This window comes from Dipodomys merriami, unplaced genomic scaffold (assembly GCF_024711535.1).
Source record: "Dipodomys merriami isolate MVZ:Mamm:240054 unplaced genomic scaffold, mDipMer1.0.p SCAF_5, whole genome shotgun sequence".
Classification (NCBI taxonomy): Eukaryota; Metazoa; Chordata; class Mammalia; order Rodentia; family Heteromyidae; genus Dipodomys; species Dipodomys merriami.
In genome coordinates, this window is record NW_027206068.1 from 6,332,298 (window position 1) to 6,352,646 (window position 20,349).

Below are 20,349 nucleotides of genomic sequence, written 5' to 3' on the forward strand. Positions count from 1 at the left end.
TGAAATTGAGACTATGATCTCACACCCACAGCTGATCTATAGGTGAAGCTGATCAGGGTCAGCATGCCCCCAAAGGTAGGTAGTAAGGGAGCATTGCTAAATATCAAAAGCTAAGACACTGCTCCACATCTCTAAAATAAAACTTTCCACTTTCCTATTTCTCCACAACCGTAGTAACCATTCAGGCTACTTTTTGAAACTGACAGAAAAAAAAAGAGATCATCTTAATGCATTCCAATAAAGGAAACTGACACTTTAAATGATAGTTTCAAAATAAGCAGAGTAATCACAGTCTTTCCCAGGAGACATCTCTCCCTGGAGCCCCTGCATGTTTTCTACTCACTCAAGGTACAACTGTCGCTGTTCCTTAAAATGACTGATGGTTTAACCTGAAATACTTCAGTGCTTCTAAGTGCCTGAGGTTTTCCAAATATGCTAATTAGTTCTGAAAATTAGGAGACTTTGAAATGGGAAAAGAGACGCTAGGGCCTCAAGACAACCATTATTTTAGTATGCTTCCTTTGTGTTATGCAATCTGTGATACAAGAATGTATCCCTGAGTTAAAAGACAAATTCTCTTCTCTGGGGAAAATATTTGGGATATTATACAAAAAATCAAATAGACTCTCAGAGAACTTACTTAACAGCAATCTTCCTCCTAATTTAAGCATGAAAAACATATTATGGAAGACATATTGGAGATGAGTGCTTCAAAGCAATTATTCTAGAGGAATGAAGGGGGAAATGAGGGGAAGAATATAGTCAAGAATTCACTGGATATACCACAAAATTAAGAAAAGTAAGGGAAGGCATGGATTAAAGGGAGGCAAGAATGTTCAAGGGGGTAACACTGAGGAACATGCATTATATTCAAAAACTGCTTCATTAAATGGCACCTTCTTTATACAACTACCTAAAGATAATAAAAAAAGATATTTTAAAAAAATAAAATGACTACTCTAAAGAAAATTAAATTGGACAAAAGTAATAACTACAAAAATGGTAAGTCATAACTTCGTGATGCTTTAAATTGCCATTACTTCTGTCTGAATCAAACCTCAACTCTACCCATATACACTACTTTCTTCTTCAATTCCCTCTGGAGCCAAACTCTAGGTGTTACCCTCTGTCATGGAGTTGCTCTGAGAATCAAATGAAATCATAGCATTGAAGTTATTTCTGGGCTGGAGGTTTGGCTCAAGTGGTAGAGCACCTGCCTAGCAAGCATTCGTTCCTGAGTTTAAACACCAGTACTACCAAGAAACTATATTTCTGCATCTGAAATTTAAGCTGTAGTAGAAGCTGATGAGGCAAATCTGGGGCTAGATTTAATTGGTATAAAATTTATTCTGGGAATGACTTCTGGAAAGGGTGACATTAAGATGAATTTTATTCATAAATTGATATGTTGAGGTTTCAATTGATACTTACAACAACAACAACAACAATAACTCTATATTGTGGAATAATACATGACAAATGTCTTCTCTTTTCCAAAAGATGGCCCTTTGTAGCCAAACATAGCCCTCTTGGTTTACTTAAGCCTATACTACCAAATACTGAGTGTTTCTGTTTTTCCCTGTGTGACACGAATCCAACCAGCTCTGTGGGTCAAAGTTGGCAATGTGGGTGCCAGGAAGTTTGGGGAGTGGTATCTCAGGGAGTATCTGATGTGGCATATCACAAAGCACAGCCAGATTATAAACAACTTTGATGAGCCCCTCTGTCCAACAACACAGTCTCACCATGCCTGCCTTTCTGTCAGACCTGCATCCCTCTATTTGTACTTGAGGGACTAATTACCACTTTGCCCCTAGTCTCTGCACTACTAGAGATTGCTATAAATCTGTACTTTGTTACTTTTACATAAGGTTTCTATACTGGGGATGTCCTTTCAATATTTGGCAGGCAGATCAAAGCATTGTTCAAGAAAAAAAGAATCAGAGATAAAGAGACAATCTTAAATGATGCCCTTGAGGAATTCTTGTCACTACATTAAGGAACCCCTTTTCAACTTCCTTTTCCTGGCTACGATACCATGTTTTGTATTTAACTACATTTTCATTAGCTAACTTTCAAATACTTGATTGCAATGAACATATAGTTTCAGTTCCCCTCCTGTCTTCTTCATTTTTGAGGGAAAAAATTGATTTGTAGACTCTAATGTACTTTTTTAAAGGGATGTTTAATTCTCTCCACTCTTTTATAAAGGTATATCACCATGTTGTAGTGGCTCACATCTGTAAAATGAGTTATTCAAGATTACAGCCAACATGAGCAGGTCAGTTGGTGAGACTTCATCTCCAACTAAACAGCAAAAACCTGGGCTGGAGGCATGGCTTAAATTGTTTAGCTCCAGTTGTGAGCAAGAAAGCTGACAAAAGCATGGGACTCTCAGATCCTGTTCAAGACACAGTATTCACACACACACACATGCACACACACACACACACACACACACACACACACACACACAAAGGCACACTGTAATGTGCCTTCAAAACTGGTCCCTTGCCTACATTGTGTGAATTTCTTAAGATGCCTCCTAAAATTCCAAACAGGCTGCTGTGACCTTATTTTCTCAATCATATGGCAAAAATAGATATAAAATATGTTTTTAGGTTTTGAATTTTTAATATAAGCTAAGTTGCCTTTTCTTTCAGATTTTTTGGTATTATTTTCCTCCATCTTTCTTTTAAGTTTCATTCTGTAAGCCAGGCTGAGCCTAGACTAAACTTTCAATCTTCCTGCCTGAATCACTACATCCAGGCTATAGCTTCTTATTATAATGTTGTTTTTATTGCCTCACTGGTACAGTTTAGCTGTCCAAAACTCCCACACTAGAGAAAAAAAATATATTATTACCAGACGTGTGTGTGTGTGTGTGTGTGTGTGTGTGTGTTATTTCCTCTGAGAACCTGTTCACTGATCCCATTGCTTCATTTCCAGATTTCAATTCAATAAATGGCTTGTTTCATACTCAAGTATGTCCTTAGATTTCACTTCACTCAGAGATTCAGCCTTCCTGAGATCTTTCTTGGGTTACAGGTGCCTAAAGTGACCCAATTCTGATGCTTTCACCCAGAGAAGGCCATGGTACGGAGGAAATACAGCTGCCTGGACTTGGCTTCACTTACAGTGAAAGAGAGGTCATTGGGGCTACAGGTCCAATGGCTCTACTTCAAAGATGAAATGATGACCATTTAAACCTTAATTAGTCCATGACCCTAGCTGTCATACTACAACCTTCTTTTGGAGCTTTTTTGTTGGTGTTAGCACTGATTCAAATGCAGTGTGTGTTACTTTGTTTCTCAGAATCCCCTTGACAAAGAATTTTTATCAGAAAGTATGTGGGTCTTGTTGGCCAAGGGTTGTACACTAACAGATCTAGATCTCCAGATGCTCTAGAAATTCTTTTAAAAAGTGTTTTATGTACAAAAGGATGATTCTGAACTTGATACAAGTTCTTAAAGGGATTTACAATGAGCTCAGGATTAAGAAAAATTTCTAATAACATGTTTTAAGAGTTTCTAACCATTTGACTTCATCTAAATCGTATCTTAATTGTTGAAGTCTGCTCCTATAAATTCAAACATAATTTTATGGCAAAGTCTATTTTACTCACACTGTGATAAGACTTAACAGCACTATCGACTCACATGGGATCAATAAACTGAAATCAGGCAACTCCAACAAGGTACACATACATATAGATCTGTACATGTGGGCTCACAAATTTCATATTGACTATAATAAACATGTTTGCTAAATGCATGTTATAGACATGACCTCATATACTCTAAATAGGAAAATAATTTTGAGAATATCAATATTTAGCTAAAATTGCTATAGTTAGACTTGTTACATGATATTTGCATAAAAATCTGATTTAACTTCTGTAGAAATAAAATGGAGTGGTAGAGGGATTAAACTGAGATTTTGAGAAGGAAATTAATATCACCACAGTCACAGAGTTAGTAAGAGTCTCAATATTCCTGAAAAGGGAATTTTTTTCTTTTTCCATGTCTCCTTTCTATATCTTTTACCCACCCATACATTCATCCATCTGTTCATCCACTCATCAGCCATTCATCCATCAGGTCACTCATCTTTGATTCACCTGATAATGATGTATATTTCTTTAAGTAAAATTCTATCTTGTAATAAGATATCTTTCATATTCCCGGATCACTGATATTTTAGCAAAGTGTGTACTCAACACTTTGTTTACAATATTTAGTTGAACTGAAAGCTGAATGTGTTAATCTTAAATTTTATTGAATTTCAATAATTTAATGCATCCATTATTTTCCCCAGAAAGTCTTTCTTATGTATTTAGTCTATATGCAATCATATATACCTACTCTCTACAGCCCATAGATTTTTTGATACCAGAGAAGAATAATTTAGGGACTTCTGGGAGTAATCCTAATTAGTGTGTTGAAATCAGAAATTTGTAGGCTGACATTCTAGTTCTGCTGGTTTTCCTCTGCAGAGAAAAAGAGAAGAAATGTATGGAATTCAGATAAAATGCTTCCAAACTACTAATACTATAAGAGAGGAAAAATTATGCCAGACAGAATTTCAAGAGGGAATCTCCGCAAATGTAATTTCAGAGCTAAGTGGATTATATATTTAAGCCCATGATTAATGTCAGAGTGAGAAAAACTGAGAGTCCATTTTGCCTTGCACAATCTTGTCGGGGAGCCTGAGGGCCTTTCCAAGACATGGCCAATACCATCTTCATTATAACCATGTCCACTGTTCCTTCTTACACAGGGCATTCATCATCTCCCTCAAGCTTGTTTGTTCAATGTCTCTTGAAGAAGGAACATAATTGCTTGAGAAGAGAGAAAATCATGAAGCCGACAGCAGGTTCAAAGCCATCCTAAGGGTTTTTCACTTGCAGAAAACAAACCATAATTCTGCAGCAGTGTTTCTCATCACATACCCGAAAAGTGCCAGCAGGAGGGCCGTGGCCACCAAGTTCTCACGGAAAGTAAAAGCTGTTAACTGGAAGGCAGCAATAATGGCAACACACAGGGAGACAGAAACCAAGTAAAACAGCTGAGAAAATAAAAAGGAACATGCTGCATCAGAGGAGTGTAATATATTTATCTACTTACCTCAGAGTCCACATTCAATTCCTATGTAAGCATAGCTCCTACTTTTCACATTAGAATTTGTTTTGGAGTAGAATTCATCCTGGATAGTCACTCTTCTGGACTGACTTGTGTTCTCCCAAAATTCTAAGGCTGAACACCAATAACTTCAGAAATAGGACTTTATTTGGACATAGGAGCTTTAAAGAAGTAATTAAGTTCAACTGAGACCTTCAGGGTAGAGTCTAACCATGCATGAGTGTGCTCTTACAAAAAGAGGAAATCAAGGGACAGCATCTAGCGCCTTTCCTGGGGCTCTCATGTATCCTTCTCTCCCTTGCTTTAGTGCCTCTGCCTACAGAGCCCTTTCTCAGTGCCATCCATGTGGCTCATCTCCTCTCCCTTATAGATCTCAGCTAAAATTCCAATTCCTTGTTTGAGTCCCCAATTTAATGTTACCCTCCACCTCACTGTCATCTTTAATTCTTTCAATAGCCACGAGTGAACTGTATGTGTCCCATTCATTCATTCTTTCTATGCTTCTTCCTACAAGACTATACTATTTATTAGGGGAGAGATCTTCTGACTTATTCAGAGCTTTCAGACCAAGATTTCTGTCCATTGAATGCTGACATAGAACAGCAGCCTGCCTGACTTTTAAAGCAATAAAAATTTGGGTTCACAGTCCTGGATATTGAGGGGCATGGCACCAGCATAGCTGGTATATCAGCGAGCCTACTTCCTTGTCCCTAGATGAGGCATTCTGTATGTTTACCTCTGATGAAAGGAGCTAATGTGCTCTCTGGGGTTCCTTTTATAAAGGCATTAATCCACTCATGAGGTCTCCACCTTCATGCCCTCATCACTTCCCAGAGACCCCCACCTGCCAATACCATTATGAGGGAATTAGGTTTGAACATGGAGTTCTCATGGAATACAAACATTTGGTCTTTGACAACCTTGGGCAAACTTTGAACAATAACAGATTCTCAAAAATATTCATTTGATGGCTCATTTAATAAAAAAAAAGGCAGGGAACAATTGAATAAAGGTAGAAAAGTCAACCAATAATCATCCATGCTCTTAAACTCCAGGTTGAAGGGCCACATTTAGTGAAACAGATAAAGAGATGACAAGTGAAGTATGCAGTAAACAGGGAAATCACACAGTTTTGAAACCTTGGCATGCTTTATGGTGTCCTGGACATAATGATCTGTGTGTGCTGTTACTGTTTCTTGGTGCATCTCTCCTTTGGCCTGGGGCTGGTATGGTCATTAGATATCACTAAATTTCATATGCTGGAGGGAAATAGCTTAGGGCTTACAGCCCTTGGTGAAGAACTGGATAAAGAACTGAACAGGAAGACCTGGCTGGCCCTGAATTCTACAAGTCTAATCTCAGATGGGATTCTTGCATCCCTTTGTAAACACAAGGGGCTTGATGGGCAGCATTGTTCAGTTTTGCCTGAGAGTAATAAGTTGCCTTGGATACTGATCAACCAGACCTCAGAGTCCCATCTAGATCTACCGAACACAAGCTTGAAAGCACATCCTTGGGACTCTTCACTGCTAGCAAACATCCCAGGCAGTTACTGTCACTGCGTAGTTTTGCAAAACCTTGACTCAACTCAGGGAATTCCTGTAATGATGAGGTAACTTAGGTACAGCCTACACAAACTATACTCTAAAAATATATATACATTGCATGATCAAAAAGAAATCAATCAACTGAACTCTATGCTATCTCAAAAGAATAAACATTAATGAATAGCAACAGGGCTATACATCAGATTCTGCACAAAATAACCATGTTGACACAGAAGCTGACATGTGGTTGAGTATCCAGATAGTAAGTCTTAGCCCTGTCCTGCCTTCCATTGACCTAAGATCTACTATAGTGGGGAAATAAATACAGTCCTTTGAAGAGCACCCTACCATGGTAAGTAGTTGTAGGCATGCAGAGGACCTATCATTTCTAATTACTTTTAAATTTTTTAAATAGTTATACAAAGGAGATGCCGTTTATCAAAGCAGTTTATGAATATAATATATCTTGATTAATGTCACCCCTCTCAATGTTTTTACCCATCCCTCCCCTACCAACCCTTTCCTTCATTCTTCTTAATTTTGTGGAATAGACATTGGATTCTTGATAGCATTCTCTCCCTCTTCTCCTCTTTATTTGTCTGGCCTTTCCTCCTGACTCCACTCCACTCCTTTTGTGGACCCATTTCCTGATACTTTGATTATCTTACCTTTCATAAATGTTCAGGAAAGGTGGTTATTCATTCCCCTGGAAAAGAAACTTTGCATTTCTAAGTCCCTGATTTCTCAGATCTCCAGCATGAGACTCCCAGATCTTATCCTTATGAAATGATCTTAAATGATGGCTAGTGATCAGAAGACGTGATCTTCCTGACATGATCATGGACACAGTAGTAGCCTTTTATTACAGGGAGTCCAAGATGGCCCGTGCCCTCCCTCCCTTCACCTCACGTACACACATGGATCACATTCTTAAATCCTACCATGTCATAGAAGAAATTGGTGAACCAGTATGTCCTGTAACCAAGTCCACTTATGTGCTGCAACCTTTTGGCTCCGGTCACCCTGTCTCTCACCACAGAACTGCCAAATGAAGCAGACAAGATAGAGAATCCCAGCACAATGCAGAGGGCAACTCCACACTGACGGATGCTCTCCAGGCTGTGGGCAAAACAGAACAGTGGATTAGGTGTCAAGGAAGAACTCAGATCTTCTTTCTGTTACTAACAATTGGGGATGGAATATAGGATAAGTGTGTGTATTTTTTTCATGACTCTCCTCAACTGCCTTTGGACACACTGTTGTTCAGAGTGTACAGGAGATATAACCAAAGAGCTAGATACTGATGGGCATTTCCGTGTCTTCCATTTCAAAGTCTGTTCTTTGTACTGAGCCTAACTCCTAGTTAAAATGAAGGACATCTCCCAAATGATATCTTTGAAAGACCATGGCTCTGTCTGTGTTAGGATAAATTTTTTTATTCAGCAAAACATGCTAGGTAGAAATGTACATTGCAATATCACACCTCACTAGTCAATCTCCAAATTCCAGCCATCAAAATACTAAAAAGAGTTTGTACATGATCAAGATGTTACTATAATAATGCACATTCACTCCCTCAGATGTATTTTTACCTGCAGAATGTCAAGTGATCCATTGCTCACAGTGTCCTCTTCCCATCTCTGATAACAGTGAGGCACAGAGGTCTGAATAGTCTCATCACAGAGGATGAATAGTCTCATCACAGAGCATCTATTGGATCATGCCTTTGTTTCCATCATGCATTGTTTTATACTGTAGCTTGTACCAAGGCAATGAGAGCAAACACCTAATTCCATATCCATTTCTACCACCTTAGTCTATCTGGGCCTTGAGCAAAGTATTGAGTTAGGATTTCCAAGGAGGCCCTGCTATGTACTACAAACCTTGTATTCACCCAGAATATTGTCATGGGCACTGTGCAGTCCCATTGAACTCATCCTCCAGTGACCAATTCTAGATAGAAGTACAGGTACCTGATGTCCTCATCCATTTTGAAAGTCAATGTGCTTCCCACCCCCCTTTACTTGTGCGCTGGTCCGGGAGCTGAAATCATGGCCTGAGCACTCTCCCTGAGCTTTGGTGCTCATAGCCAGCACTCCACTTCCAGCTTTTTTCTCAGTAATTGGGGATACAGGTCTCACCAACTTCCCTGTCCAGGCTGTCTTCAAACCTCCATTCGCAGGTCTCAGCCTCCTGAGTAGCTAGGATTACAGGTATGAGAGGCTGGTGCCAAGCTGTGTTTTCCTGTTGAATAATCATTGTTTCTCCACCTTGCACAGAAATGCCAAAGTTCTGTGTCACTAGCTACCTATTGCAATGTTTCTCCTGACAAATGACAAAGAGGGATCAAAATCACCCCTGTAGGGCTCAAAGATAGTCTTCCATGTTGAGGGGTCCTGCCCAGCATTCCTTCAACTCACATCTTGTCTTCATTCAGCAAGGTCCCTCCATACGGGTGGCTGTAGAGTGTTATGCCTGTGAACATGAACAACAATTACAACATGAATCTTGAGCTGTCTCTTGCCTGATGAGTCACAGCCCTCCTCCAAGCCATTCAATTCACTAGGCATGAGATATCTCTTGTTGCCATTCATGAGTCCATTAGTAACAACAAAAGGAAATTCCACCTTGCCATACAGCTAGGCTGGGACTTTTGCTATTATTACTGTGGTCAAACATAGACAAGCAGGCATTTTGCATGCACTATGTGGCAAACGTTTTACCATGCTTTATTATCAATTGTTACATGTATCTCAGTGCTCTGAGTAAAACATCAGTCATAGTCTACCATGAGTAAACAGATGAAGGCTAAATAACAATATCATTTCCTAGACACAAGATCAACATTGCATTCACCTCCAGATTATGCCAGGCTTAGTCCAAGAAAACAGGACTGTTTCCGTGGGCCATTTTTGGCTGTGGAGTTGTTTTGCTTTGCTTTGTTTACTTCATTGGGCTTGTACATTAGTGTAACACCAGCATCCAATATGGAGAAATTGCCATTGAGTTATCAACTAAATGGATTTCATTATGAAGGCAACACACAGTATCACAGCATGTCTCTTCCTACAGCAAATCGCAGTCCTTAATGTATGAAAAACTCCTTAACTTCAAGAAAATGATTTGTGTTTTATCTTCAAGACACTGTGCTGTGAGAGTAATTAAGTTTCTTTTTTCTAAAAAGGTTTTTTTTTCAAATATATGGAGATAAATGTGGAGCTTGTATATAGAGGACAATGCAATAGCACAAAACACTTGCATCATTTCATGTTGACATATTTTTCTTTTACTTTTGATTCACTTCAAATTCATCCTATCATCTGTATTTTGCATTCCCTTATGAGGGCACATTAAATATTTACTGAGCCACCATAGGATAGAAATAAATATAAATAAACTAAAAGTACAGTGCTAAAACAGCACAGTACTCCAAACCCTAACCATTTTTCCTAAATGTCTTGACTTCTCTCCATTTTCCTCTCTAGTTATACCAACTTTTTCTTAAATTTTCTTCTATCCTGAGCTCAGGCATACAGCAAGGCAAGCTCTGGCTCACTGCAGAAAGAAGCATGAGAACTCTTTGTTCAGCAAGTCTCTTGTGCAGTTTTCCAAAACATTTTCTTTGTCTAGATATTTTTACTTTTAAAAGATTCTAAAGGAATTCATATTTTTAATTTAATTGTATTGTAAAGGTGATGCACAGAAGGGTTACAGTTACATACATAAGATAGTGAGTACATTTCTTGTGGAACTTGTTACTCTCTCCCTCATATTTCTCCCACTTTCCCTCCCTCCCAACCCCCCCCATACAAAGCTGTACAGTTCATTTCCAGCATATTGTCTTGTGAGTATCCTGTTGCATTGGTTCGCCCTTTGACCTTTGTTTCACCATTTTGTTGTTCCCCTTCCCTTCCTTAATTCAGATAAACATATGGGAATGTGGCTCAGTGGTAGAGTGCTTGCCTAGCATGCATGAAGCCCCAGGTTTGATTCCTTAGTACCACAGAAAAAGCTGGAAGTGGCACTGTGGCTCAAGTGGTAGAATGCTAGCCTTGAACAAAAAGAAGCTCAGGGACAGCACCCAGGGCTGGAAAACAAAAACAAAAACAAAAACTGCTTTGTCTAGATATTCAGTGGTCAGCTCTCTACATGGCATGTGGGTCTAATGACTGCTGTGTGGTTTCTTAGATCCTGGATTTGACTTACAGCTTCCTTATAAACTAAAGTACATAGAGTTGACACTGCCTGTCTGCACCAACAAGACCTCTCCTGAATTTCTTTCATCGCATCTGATAGCAACTACTCTTCCTGTCTACAGTGTTGAGTGTCAGGCAGCCAGTGACTCACTGGATGGGATGTCTCAGATTGACCAGTCCCACCACATGAACTGACCTAAGACAGCACTTGCAAAGCATGAGTTCCTTTGATGCATGACAGGTGCCGCTTACAGGTTAGTGGAAATACATTTACACAGATTCTATCCGTGAAAAGAAATATCATTTTTTTTTGTCTGTTGTGGGGCTTGAACTCTGGACCTCGGCACTGTCCCTGTGCTCTTCAGCTCAAGGCAAGCACTCTACCACTTGAGCTACAACACGACTTCTGGTTCTCTGGTGGTTAATGGGAGATAAGAGTCTCATAGAGTTTCCTGCCCAAGCTGGCTTTGAACCGAGATCCTTAGACCTCAGCCTCCTGAGTAGTTAGGATTACAGGTGTGAGCCACCAGTGCCCAGCTAAAAGAAACATTCTTGATTAGAGAAAAGCCCAAAATGTAGGGTTAGCTAAGTGAAGGCCTGGAATAATATAAATTTAAGAACAAAAGAGACTACTGAAATTGTTAACCCTGAACACACACACACACACACACACACACAAACATATGACTAGCGGATTTAAACTTGGGGTCAGTTGAACCTCTCAGAAGCAACGAGAGCTGGCTATTAAATTCAGCCACCTAACCAAGGGCTAATTTAATCATAATGAAACCACAGCAAACCTCTGGAAACAGACTCCTGAGAGCATGTGGTTGGTAAATAGCTGTATGTCCTGGTTCTCTGAGTAGAGGGAATAGAAGCTGGCCTCTGCTCATACTAGACATTATTTATGCTCTCTATTTAACTGGCCATCCTAAATTGTATCTTTAAAATACAAGTGTAACAGTAAGCATAGTGTCTTTCTGAACTCTGACTTATTGTAGCAAATCTTCAAACCTGATGAGATCACAGGAACTGTGAACTTTATAGCTAGTCAGCAATAAAGATGGCACCAGGCCGCTCAAAGTGGAGCAGAACAAAGGGCCCTCCTATCTGAGACCAGGCCCTTTGGTCTTAACAGGCATAAGTGTGTAAACCATTGGTTATATGTGAGTTCCATATCTAGCCCTCTGTCTTCCCAGAGGTTAGATGCCTCAAAATTTCTTTCCAATGTTAAACACATATGCTTTATTATATTCTTTGACCCTGCCTCCTTGGGCCAAGTTCTCCTTTCAAAGCATTATTGGCTTGGGATAGTGGGGCCAGTGTTAACTCCAAATGATCAGTGGTAGCACGAAATGGCAGTAAAGCCAACTAGGGATGAGACAGAGCATGCTCCACTACTAGATGCTTCTTAAGTAGCAGAAATCTGGGCATGGCTTGAAGCCTTTTCCTGGGCTGTCTGTGCCCCCTCCCAACTCTTTGACCCCTTTTGTCTAGCCTCCTTTGATGATCATTTCCTTCCCATACCCCTAACACGTGGCAGATTCAGGAAATCCTCCCACCCCACAAAAATCAAAAAGCACCTCAGGCTAGGATTCTCTCCTCTCTCAGCTTCCTCACTGATCATCCTCATCATCCTTCCAATTAGCCAGACCCCTAAACCAAGGCTCTCTCATGTCTCCTACTGTTCTTCACCCCCCACATGCTCAAGAACTTCCCAAGTCCTGTCATTTCCTCCAGAGCCACACTGTGATTTTGTGTGTCAGCCTCCTGCCGAACAGCCCTAACACACTGCCTCTCAGCCTGCCCACTGCCCTCCTCACCCTCAATAGCCTACATAGCTCCTAAAAGGAAGCAGATATCAAAACAGAGCATTCATAGTCATTGTCTCGACACAGATGCTCTTCAAAATAAAGTCCTAAACTCTCCCTTTATTCTCTTATTTCACTGGTCTGATTTGGAAAATTGAATTTCTACCCTTTTCCTTAACCCATAACCACAGGCATATTTCACCTCTTTCTTATAGTTTTTTGTACATCCCCCAGAGACTTCTTACTCCCATTGCATGTCAATTTGATGAATTAAATTTCCTTTCCTTGAAATTATTATTGCTCTGACATGCTTTAGTGAGATATAGCTGACGAATTAAAAATGTGTGAAGACTGCCCCTGACTTATAATGGTTTGAATTATTATTTTCAAGCTTATGACAGTCCCAAACCAACACACACACTGTAGAATTCAAACTTCCTATTTGAATTTCAATCTTTTCCAAGTCTACTAATACACATTACTGTACTCCCATGATGCCGGGCAGAATATTGAACTGCTGCTCCCAGACAGCCATGTAATCAATTTTCCATAGAGCACCACACTGCAAAGCTGAACAGTGAAGCTATGTCCCATGCATTGCCCTCTTCAAAGACTTTTATCCTGCAAAGAGTTCACCAGCACAGCAACCCATCATTAAAAATCAAGGGGTAGGGGCTGGGAAGATGGCTCAGTGGTAGAGTGCTTGCTTTGCATGCATGAGGCCCTAGGTTCGATTCCTCAGCACCACATAAGCAAAAAGAAAAAAGCCAGAAGTGGTGCTGTGGCTCAAGTGGTAGAGTGCTAGCCTTGAGCTGGAGAGCTGAGGGACAGCGCCCAGGCCCAGAGTTCGGACCCAAAAAATTAAAAAAATTAAAAAAATTTTAAAAAAATTAAAAATATCAAGGGGTATATGTATTATGAAATGATTATCACACATGAGCTCATTATTATGCTCATTCTCCCTTATATACTGTGAGAACATAAATTAATACAGCCATATGAAGACATTATGAACAACAGTACAGAAGTACTTCAAAACATTATAAATGGAACTACTATATGATCTGTCAATCCCACCAAAGGAAGGAGATGGAATCATATTCTAAGGTAAAAAATCATTTCTTGAACAAGTATGTACTAATCCCACATGTATATAGATAAATATATATATAGATTATATATATATATTTATACCTAAGTGTATATATATACTTACATATATACTTATAAATATTTACTAATATATACCTATATACTTACATACATATATAAGTAAATATATAAGTAAATATTTTAAGTATATATATATACATATATGCTTACATAAGTTTATATATATCTGCCTACAGCTGTGTATAAATACTTATATACTTATATAAGTATACATACATTTATAAAATTATATAAATATTTATAAGTGTATATACTTATATATACTTATTTATATGTATAGACACATACATGTTTGTGTATATATACATATATACCAAATACATACATATAAACATAAATATGAGGATATATTTATATAGTATATACATACATATACAAATACTATGTATTGATGGTATATAGCATGTACGTTATGTATACAAATATTATATATAATAATATACACAAATAACTGTAGGTCGAAACATTATTAGATAGAGAAAATATGTTGTAGATGTGGAGGTATAAATATAAGTATATAGATAATGGTTATATAGGTGTATATATACACAGCTACATATACACAAAATATATATGTATATGTATGTACATAAAAATATAGTAGAATATTGTTCAACCTTATACAAGAAAATTTTGTTTTTGTTAGAATATGGATGAAATTAAGGACACTATGTTAAGCTGAATGAAAAAAATCCATAGGACCTTATTTATATGTGAAATTTTAATGCTAAAACTCATAAAAATAGAGAGAAAAGAATAATTCTCAGCCAAAGGAGGGTATTCTTAGAAGCAGATCATAAAGGCTCAATAGCTATGTGCATATGATCACATAAAATGATGTTTATTGAAATGAACACCAAGAAATGGAAACCAGAGGGTTTTTTCTCCTTCGTTGCTGTTTTTGACTTCTGTACCTTTTAACTTGTATGTAAGTTTATGGGTTTGGAAGAGGGAAAAGGAGAGCACAGAAATAGTGAACAAAATGTATAAGTGATGCTCACTAGACACTATGTTGAAAATGAACTATACAAATTGTGGAGAAGGGGGTTCAGGAGGGGAAAAGTGGGAGAAAACAAGGAAAGAGGTAGCACAGTTCAAAAAGAAATGTACTCGTTACCTGACTAATGTAACTGTAAACCCCTCTGTACATCCTTTGCAATAACAATAAAAATAACAATAAAAAGAAAATAACAATAAAAAGAAAGGAAGGAAGGAAGGAAGGAAAGAAGGAAAGAAGGAAGGAAGGAAGGAAGGAAGGAAGGAAGGAAGGAAGGAAGGAAGGAAGGAAGGAAGGAAGGAAGGAAGGAAGGAAGGGAAAATAACTAGAAAAAGGCTCCAGGATTTAAGTGGTGAATATTGGTTAAAGAGGACAGAGTTTCAGGTAAGAGATGAATACACACAGGACTATAGTTAGGAATACTGTTTTGTTTACTTGAAGTTTGGTAGGTGTAGTTCAGAAGTGTTCTCACCATGCACATGTACACAGGATAAATGAGTTCACTGGCAGAAATAGAGACGGCAGAAGAAAGGAAGGAACATTTCTTGGACCCAGTCCAGACTCATTGTGAGCAAAGAGAAGGGACTAGTACCCCTAAAAGTGTTCAACAGCCCTCTTGATCCAGGAATTCCACATCTGTTGCTCCCACTAATCACGAACCAAAAATACATGAAAAAATTGCACCCACACTGGGCATATACACACATTTCCCTCCATTATAATTCCATAAGCAGTATAGTAAAAGAACTATTTATCTAGAGATCACAGAATACAGAAGGATGTGCCTAGATTATACACAAATGTTACATTGTTGCCATTTTACATAAAGCACTGGGAACTCTGTGGGCTTGGATACCTCTGGGGGATCTGGGAAGGAATCTTCCACAGGTACAGGGCTAGGATTGTATGAAAGGTCACCTGTGGCCATGTCTTCTACACTTCGTGTGCAGAAACTCTTAAAGAAACATACTGTCACCTCAATGTTTCCAAGGCCATTTGAGAAGAGGCATCTGAATCACAGGTATTCAAAACACCTGCCAGATTGTGACAGCTGTGACCTTCTGAGATTCAAGACTGTGGTTGCCCCTGCCACAACCCATTTTGCTGCCAGCTTGTCAAACACTTCTCTTCAGCATACCCTTGTGGTTTCCCTAACACCTTATCAGCATCATGACAGGAACACAAGGCTGAAGTTAAATACCTCTGCCCTGTTCACTATTCCTTCAAATGTTCCTGTGGGGAGTTGAATAATAAAATTATATTGGATGTTTATTTGTCCAAACTGCTCAAATATCCTTTCTTACCTTAAAACACCAGAGTCATTGCAGAGACTCAAGACAGTGCCCTAATACTAGCTTTTGGTGCCAACCTCATTCCTCTGTTAGAAATCGATGTCCTTCCATTGTAGCACATTCTCTAGGTTTCTATCATTTCTCGGGTTCTCATCATGTGGTGAAAGCTCTTCTGTTCTCCCCTCTCACTAGTGGTTGACTGACAGCCCCTGTGGTCAGTAATCCCCAGATGTGCTAGATCCTATCCCAGATGTTGACATAATATACTGTCCCATTCAGTCATCTGATAAAATTCTGTATTAAGGAAATTAATAGGGCATGTTCTCATTACTATGTAAGGCAGCTCTCAGCTTTCTAGAATTGTAGGTTGAACAGTCTAGCTTGGGTACACCCTTGTACTCCAGAAGCAGGAAGGGCAGCAGATGGATGAAGCAGATCTCCCAGAGCCCAGAGCCTGCTCTGTAGCAGCAAAGATCATGTCTATGCCAAGCAAATCACCTATCAATATCCAACACCAATGAGAACTGAATATCTAAGAATCACAGTGTGTTCCAACGGCATGAATAACATACAGCCATGATACATTACATGGCAGAAGAAAGCAGATAATATTCCTTGCAATAAGCTTTAGGATCTGGACATCACACCTGTAATTCTAGCTACTCAGGAGGCTGAGCTCTGAAGATGACAGTTTGAAGCCAGCACAGCAGGAAAGTACAAGAGATCCTTATCTCCAATAAACCACCAGAAAACCAGAAGTGGCACTGTGGCTCAAAGTGGTAGAGCACAGTCAGGCCCTGAATTCAAGCCCCACAAGCAACAGAAGGAAAAAAAAGCTTTAGGAAACATCCTGCCAAAGCAGCCACCAACCATCTATTTCTGTCTTTTGCACACAGCAATAAGTGTCCATGGGCTATCCTCCATCTGGGTCTTAGAAGTGTGAAGCTGCCAGAACTCCCCAGATTGCGGTGGCTGCCTCTCATTCCAGGGACTCTCATTTAGAAATGATTCAGCTGGACACAGGTTTTAACTTTTCTTTGCTTGAGTACCCTCTTATATATTTTACATGGTGAATATTTTTGATGACTTAGCTCACACCCTACAGAAAATTCTAATGGCCAGGGAAAATGGCCCGTGTTCCCTGCACTCAGAGCCAAGGGAAAACCTCCAGTCACCTGTACTGCTCATCACTATTCAGACACCTGGAAGACAGGATTCAGAATGGTTGACAACAAAGAAATGGTATTTGAAAAGACCGATCTGTCTAACTTGAGTTAAACATGCCACAATGTACATTCTGAAACATCACGTAACACCTTATAAAGATTTTTTATGCTTTATGTGTGTCTGTCTGTCTATCTATCTATCTATCTATCTATCTATCTATCTATCTATCTATCTATCTATCTATCTATCTATGTGCTGGTACTGGGGCTTGAATTCAGAGCCTGGGGCATTATCCTATAGCTTTTTCACTCAAGGCTACCATTCTAACAGTTGGAGCCAAGAAGCAGACAATCCTAGACAAGCTCATATCCAGCAGTACCCCAGCCCTCTCACAGGGCTATACATAAGGTTGGAGTAGACTGGTACTCTGTAAGGTCACTCTGTAATGATTCCACAGAGCAGGGTGGGGAGGTAGGCAGGCAACTTGTTGGGGAAGGGTGAATCTAATGGTTCACATACCCTCCTGTGGAATATACAAGCTGCCTGCTGGGCACACAGGAGAGGGTGGCTGAAGGGAAGGGCAGAGGACATACAACAAAACACACGTGTTACCTTCATTTAGGAACACTGAGTTGGCTTTTCATTTTTGCATTGTAATCTGGCCTACTGCTACATCTGATGTTTTCATATCCTGTATTTTTTAGGAACAGTTCAATAGGATCATACATACTTTAAATCAAATGAGCATTTCTTTAATTGGTGCTAAGAAGAATTTATGTACATCTGGCAGAAAGTAAAGAGTCTTGGAGCTATTTAAATAATTGATGACAATAGATGATGAAGATGATGATGATGATGATGATGATGATGATGATGATGATGATGATGATGTGTATGCATTTTCTCAAAATCAAAAGAGTACTTAATAGAGACAGAACAAGAAGACTCAAGAAAGTTGATTCTGTCTTTAGGTGTCCTGGGTATGTAAATCTTAAGCCCAGCAGCCCAGATAAGAGAAATCTCACTACAGAGTACTCTCCTACACCTTCATACCTTCTCATCATTTTGTACTATAACAAAGTTCCTTGTAACGATTCAAGGAGAGGGAGGAGGGTTTCTGACGTAACTCACCTATCAAGAATCCTATCAAATGTGACCAGTCTGTGGATAAAGTGCAAATGAAGGTCTGAAGGGGTGGGAAGGGGAAAAAATGGGGGGCTGGGGGACATTCTGGTGACTAATCTGAGGTCAAGTTTAATTGGTAAGAAAGTGAGAGGTGCCACTCCAATTTCTGGATCTCCATTTAATCTCTTTTCTGTGAAACCAGGAAAATCATTTATAGTCTTTGATGTCCTCGCTGTGAGAACCACATTGTGGCAATGAACAATCTCCATAATTGGGTTATTATTTTCATTGTGGCATGTGCACTCAGTACTCTATTTAGGTAACAATGGCATTGTGAGAGAATCTTGGGACAGATGATGTTGAAAAAAGGATCAAAGATATTAAAGAAAGTACTGCCATTTCGGTACCACCATTGAGCAGAATGAGCTCGCTCATCTCTCCAGCAATACTTCAAAGGTTTGCAGAGATGACATTTGCAAATGTACATTTTGAATACATTTGAATCATTTTTCTTGTTTGATTATTCTTATCATTTATATTCTGGCTTTTCTTTCGAAGAATTGGCCCACAGCAATGTCTAAACGTATCAAATTAGTTTTCTCATTTAGCATTCTCATTATGGCGACATCTGTTATGTTTTCTAGACTGTATATTTGTCAAGTAAAATGCACATCTGGGCTTTTGTTTCATAGCCATTATGATTGCAAGATACTTAACATATCTCTGTCAATTCAAGTAGTCACTTTCAAGTTCATTACTCATAAAATGTCTATCTCTGGAAGTACTAATGCCCAGATGTCTGAAATATCTATGTGTTAATGTCCACACTAAAAGAAAAGACTAGCCTTAATATTAGCATGTGTGGGGATTTTTGTGTTCTTTTAATTAACTCACCATGAGATATGGAAGAGCAAAAACATAAACTCAGACAATCTTGAGAAAAATGTATGACCTCTTCTTACTAAAACACAACATGATGGCTTTTTCTTTTTAATCGCTCCAGGAAAAAATGTTCTGGTTTTTTTCAATATTTAATTATTAAACCAGGCACCACGGGCATATGCCTAGAATCATAGCTACTTGGGAGGCCAATATCTGGAAGATTATGATTCAAAGCCAACCCCGACTTTATTTCCAAAATGCAAAATGCTAGATTGGAGACACAGCTCAAGTGATGGAGCACCAGGCCATAAGGCCCTGAGTTCAAACTACAATACTACAAAAGTAATAAAATTAAATCAAATATAAGCCAATTGTAAAGAGATCGTAAATTTAAAAATAAGGTGCAGGATAAAATTCAGTTATAATCTATTCCAAAATCATTTTAATTTAGGGATGATCACTGTTTTTATTTTTACGTTATTTTTTTTTCTTTTCATGTTTTTTTCCTGTATATGCATATTATTGTTGAATTATTTCATGTGATATGGAATCAATTCCATGAACCATTCTTAACTTTTTATTAATCTTTTCTACATGTTACATATTCATGTGATTAATGTGCTTCCCTGGAACTAATGTTCATACAAGTTGTTTGTTCTAAGTTCTGCTCCAAGTGCCCACAGAGAACATGAAGAGCAAGCTGTCTTTTACAAGAGTGAAAGTAACAATATCTTAAATCTGTTCATTCTCTGTCTCTGTCAACAAAGATCAAAGATTATCTCTTGTTCACAGGCTCATTTTCTCTATGTATACATGGATGATTCATTCCTAGGCAGTTTGTCTGATTTTATTAAAAGGAAGAGCAGAAGCTGGGCATAATGGTACAGACATATTTCGAGTACTCAGGAGGCGAAGGCAGGAGAGTAGCGAGTTCAAGGCCAGCCTAGGTCACACAGTAAGACCTTGTCACAGAAACAAACAACCCCAAAATTAGTGCAAGTAAAACTACTATGCTTAG

General features: G+C 38.8%; 1 protein-coding gene across 1 annotated transcript in view; it reads right to left on the reverse strand.

Moving 5' to 3' along the window:
- Window positions 1–20,349, reverse strand: part of Abca13 (ATP binding cassette subfamily A member 13) — a 395,335-nt gene that overhangs the window by 116,797 nt on the left and 258,189 nt on the right. Inside the window, exons 49-51 of the mRNA XM_069996010.1 lie at window positions 9,109–9,163; window positions 7,630–7,807; window positions 4,952–5,067 (exon numbers count right to left, since the gene is read on the reverse strand). Coding sequence (XP_069852111.1) covers window positions 4,952–5,067; window positions 7,630–7,807; window positions 9,109–9,163 — 349 coding nt within the window. The remainder of the gene's footprint in view (window positions 1–4,951; window positions 5,068–7,629; window positions 7,808–9,108; window positions 9,164–20,349) is intronic.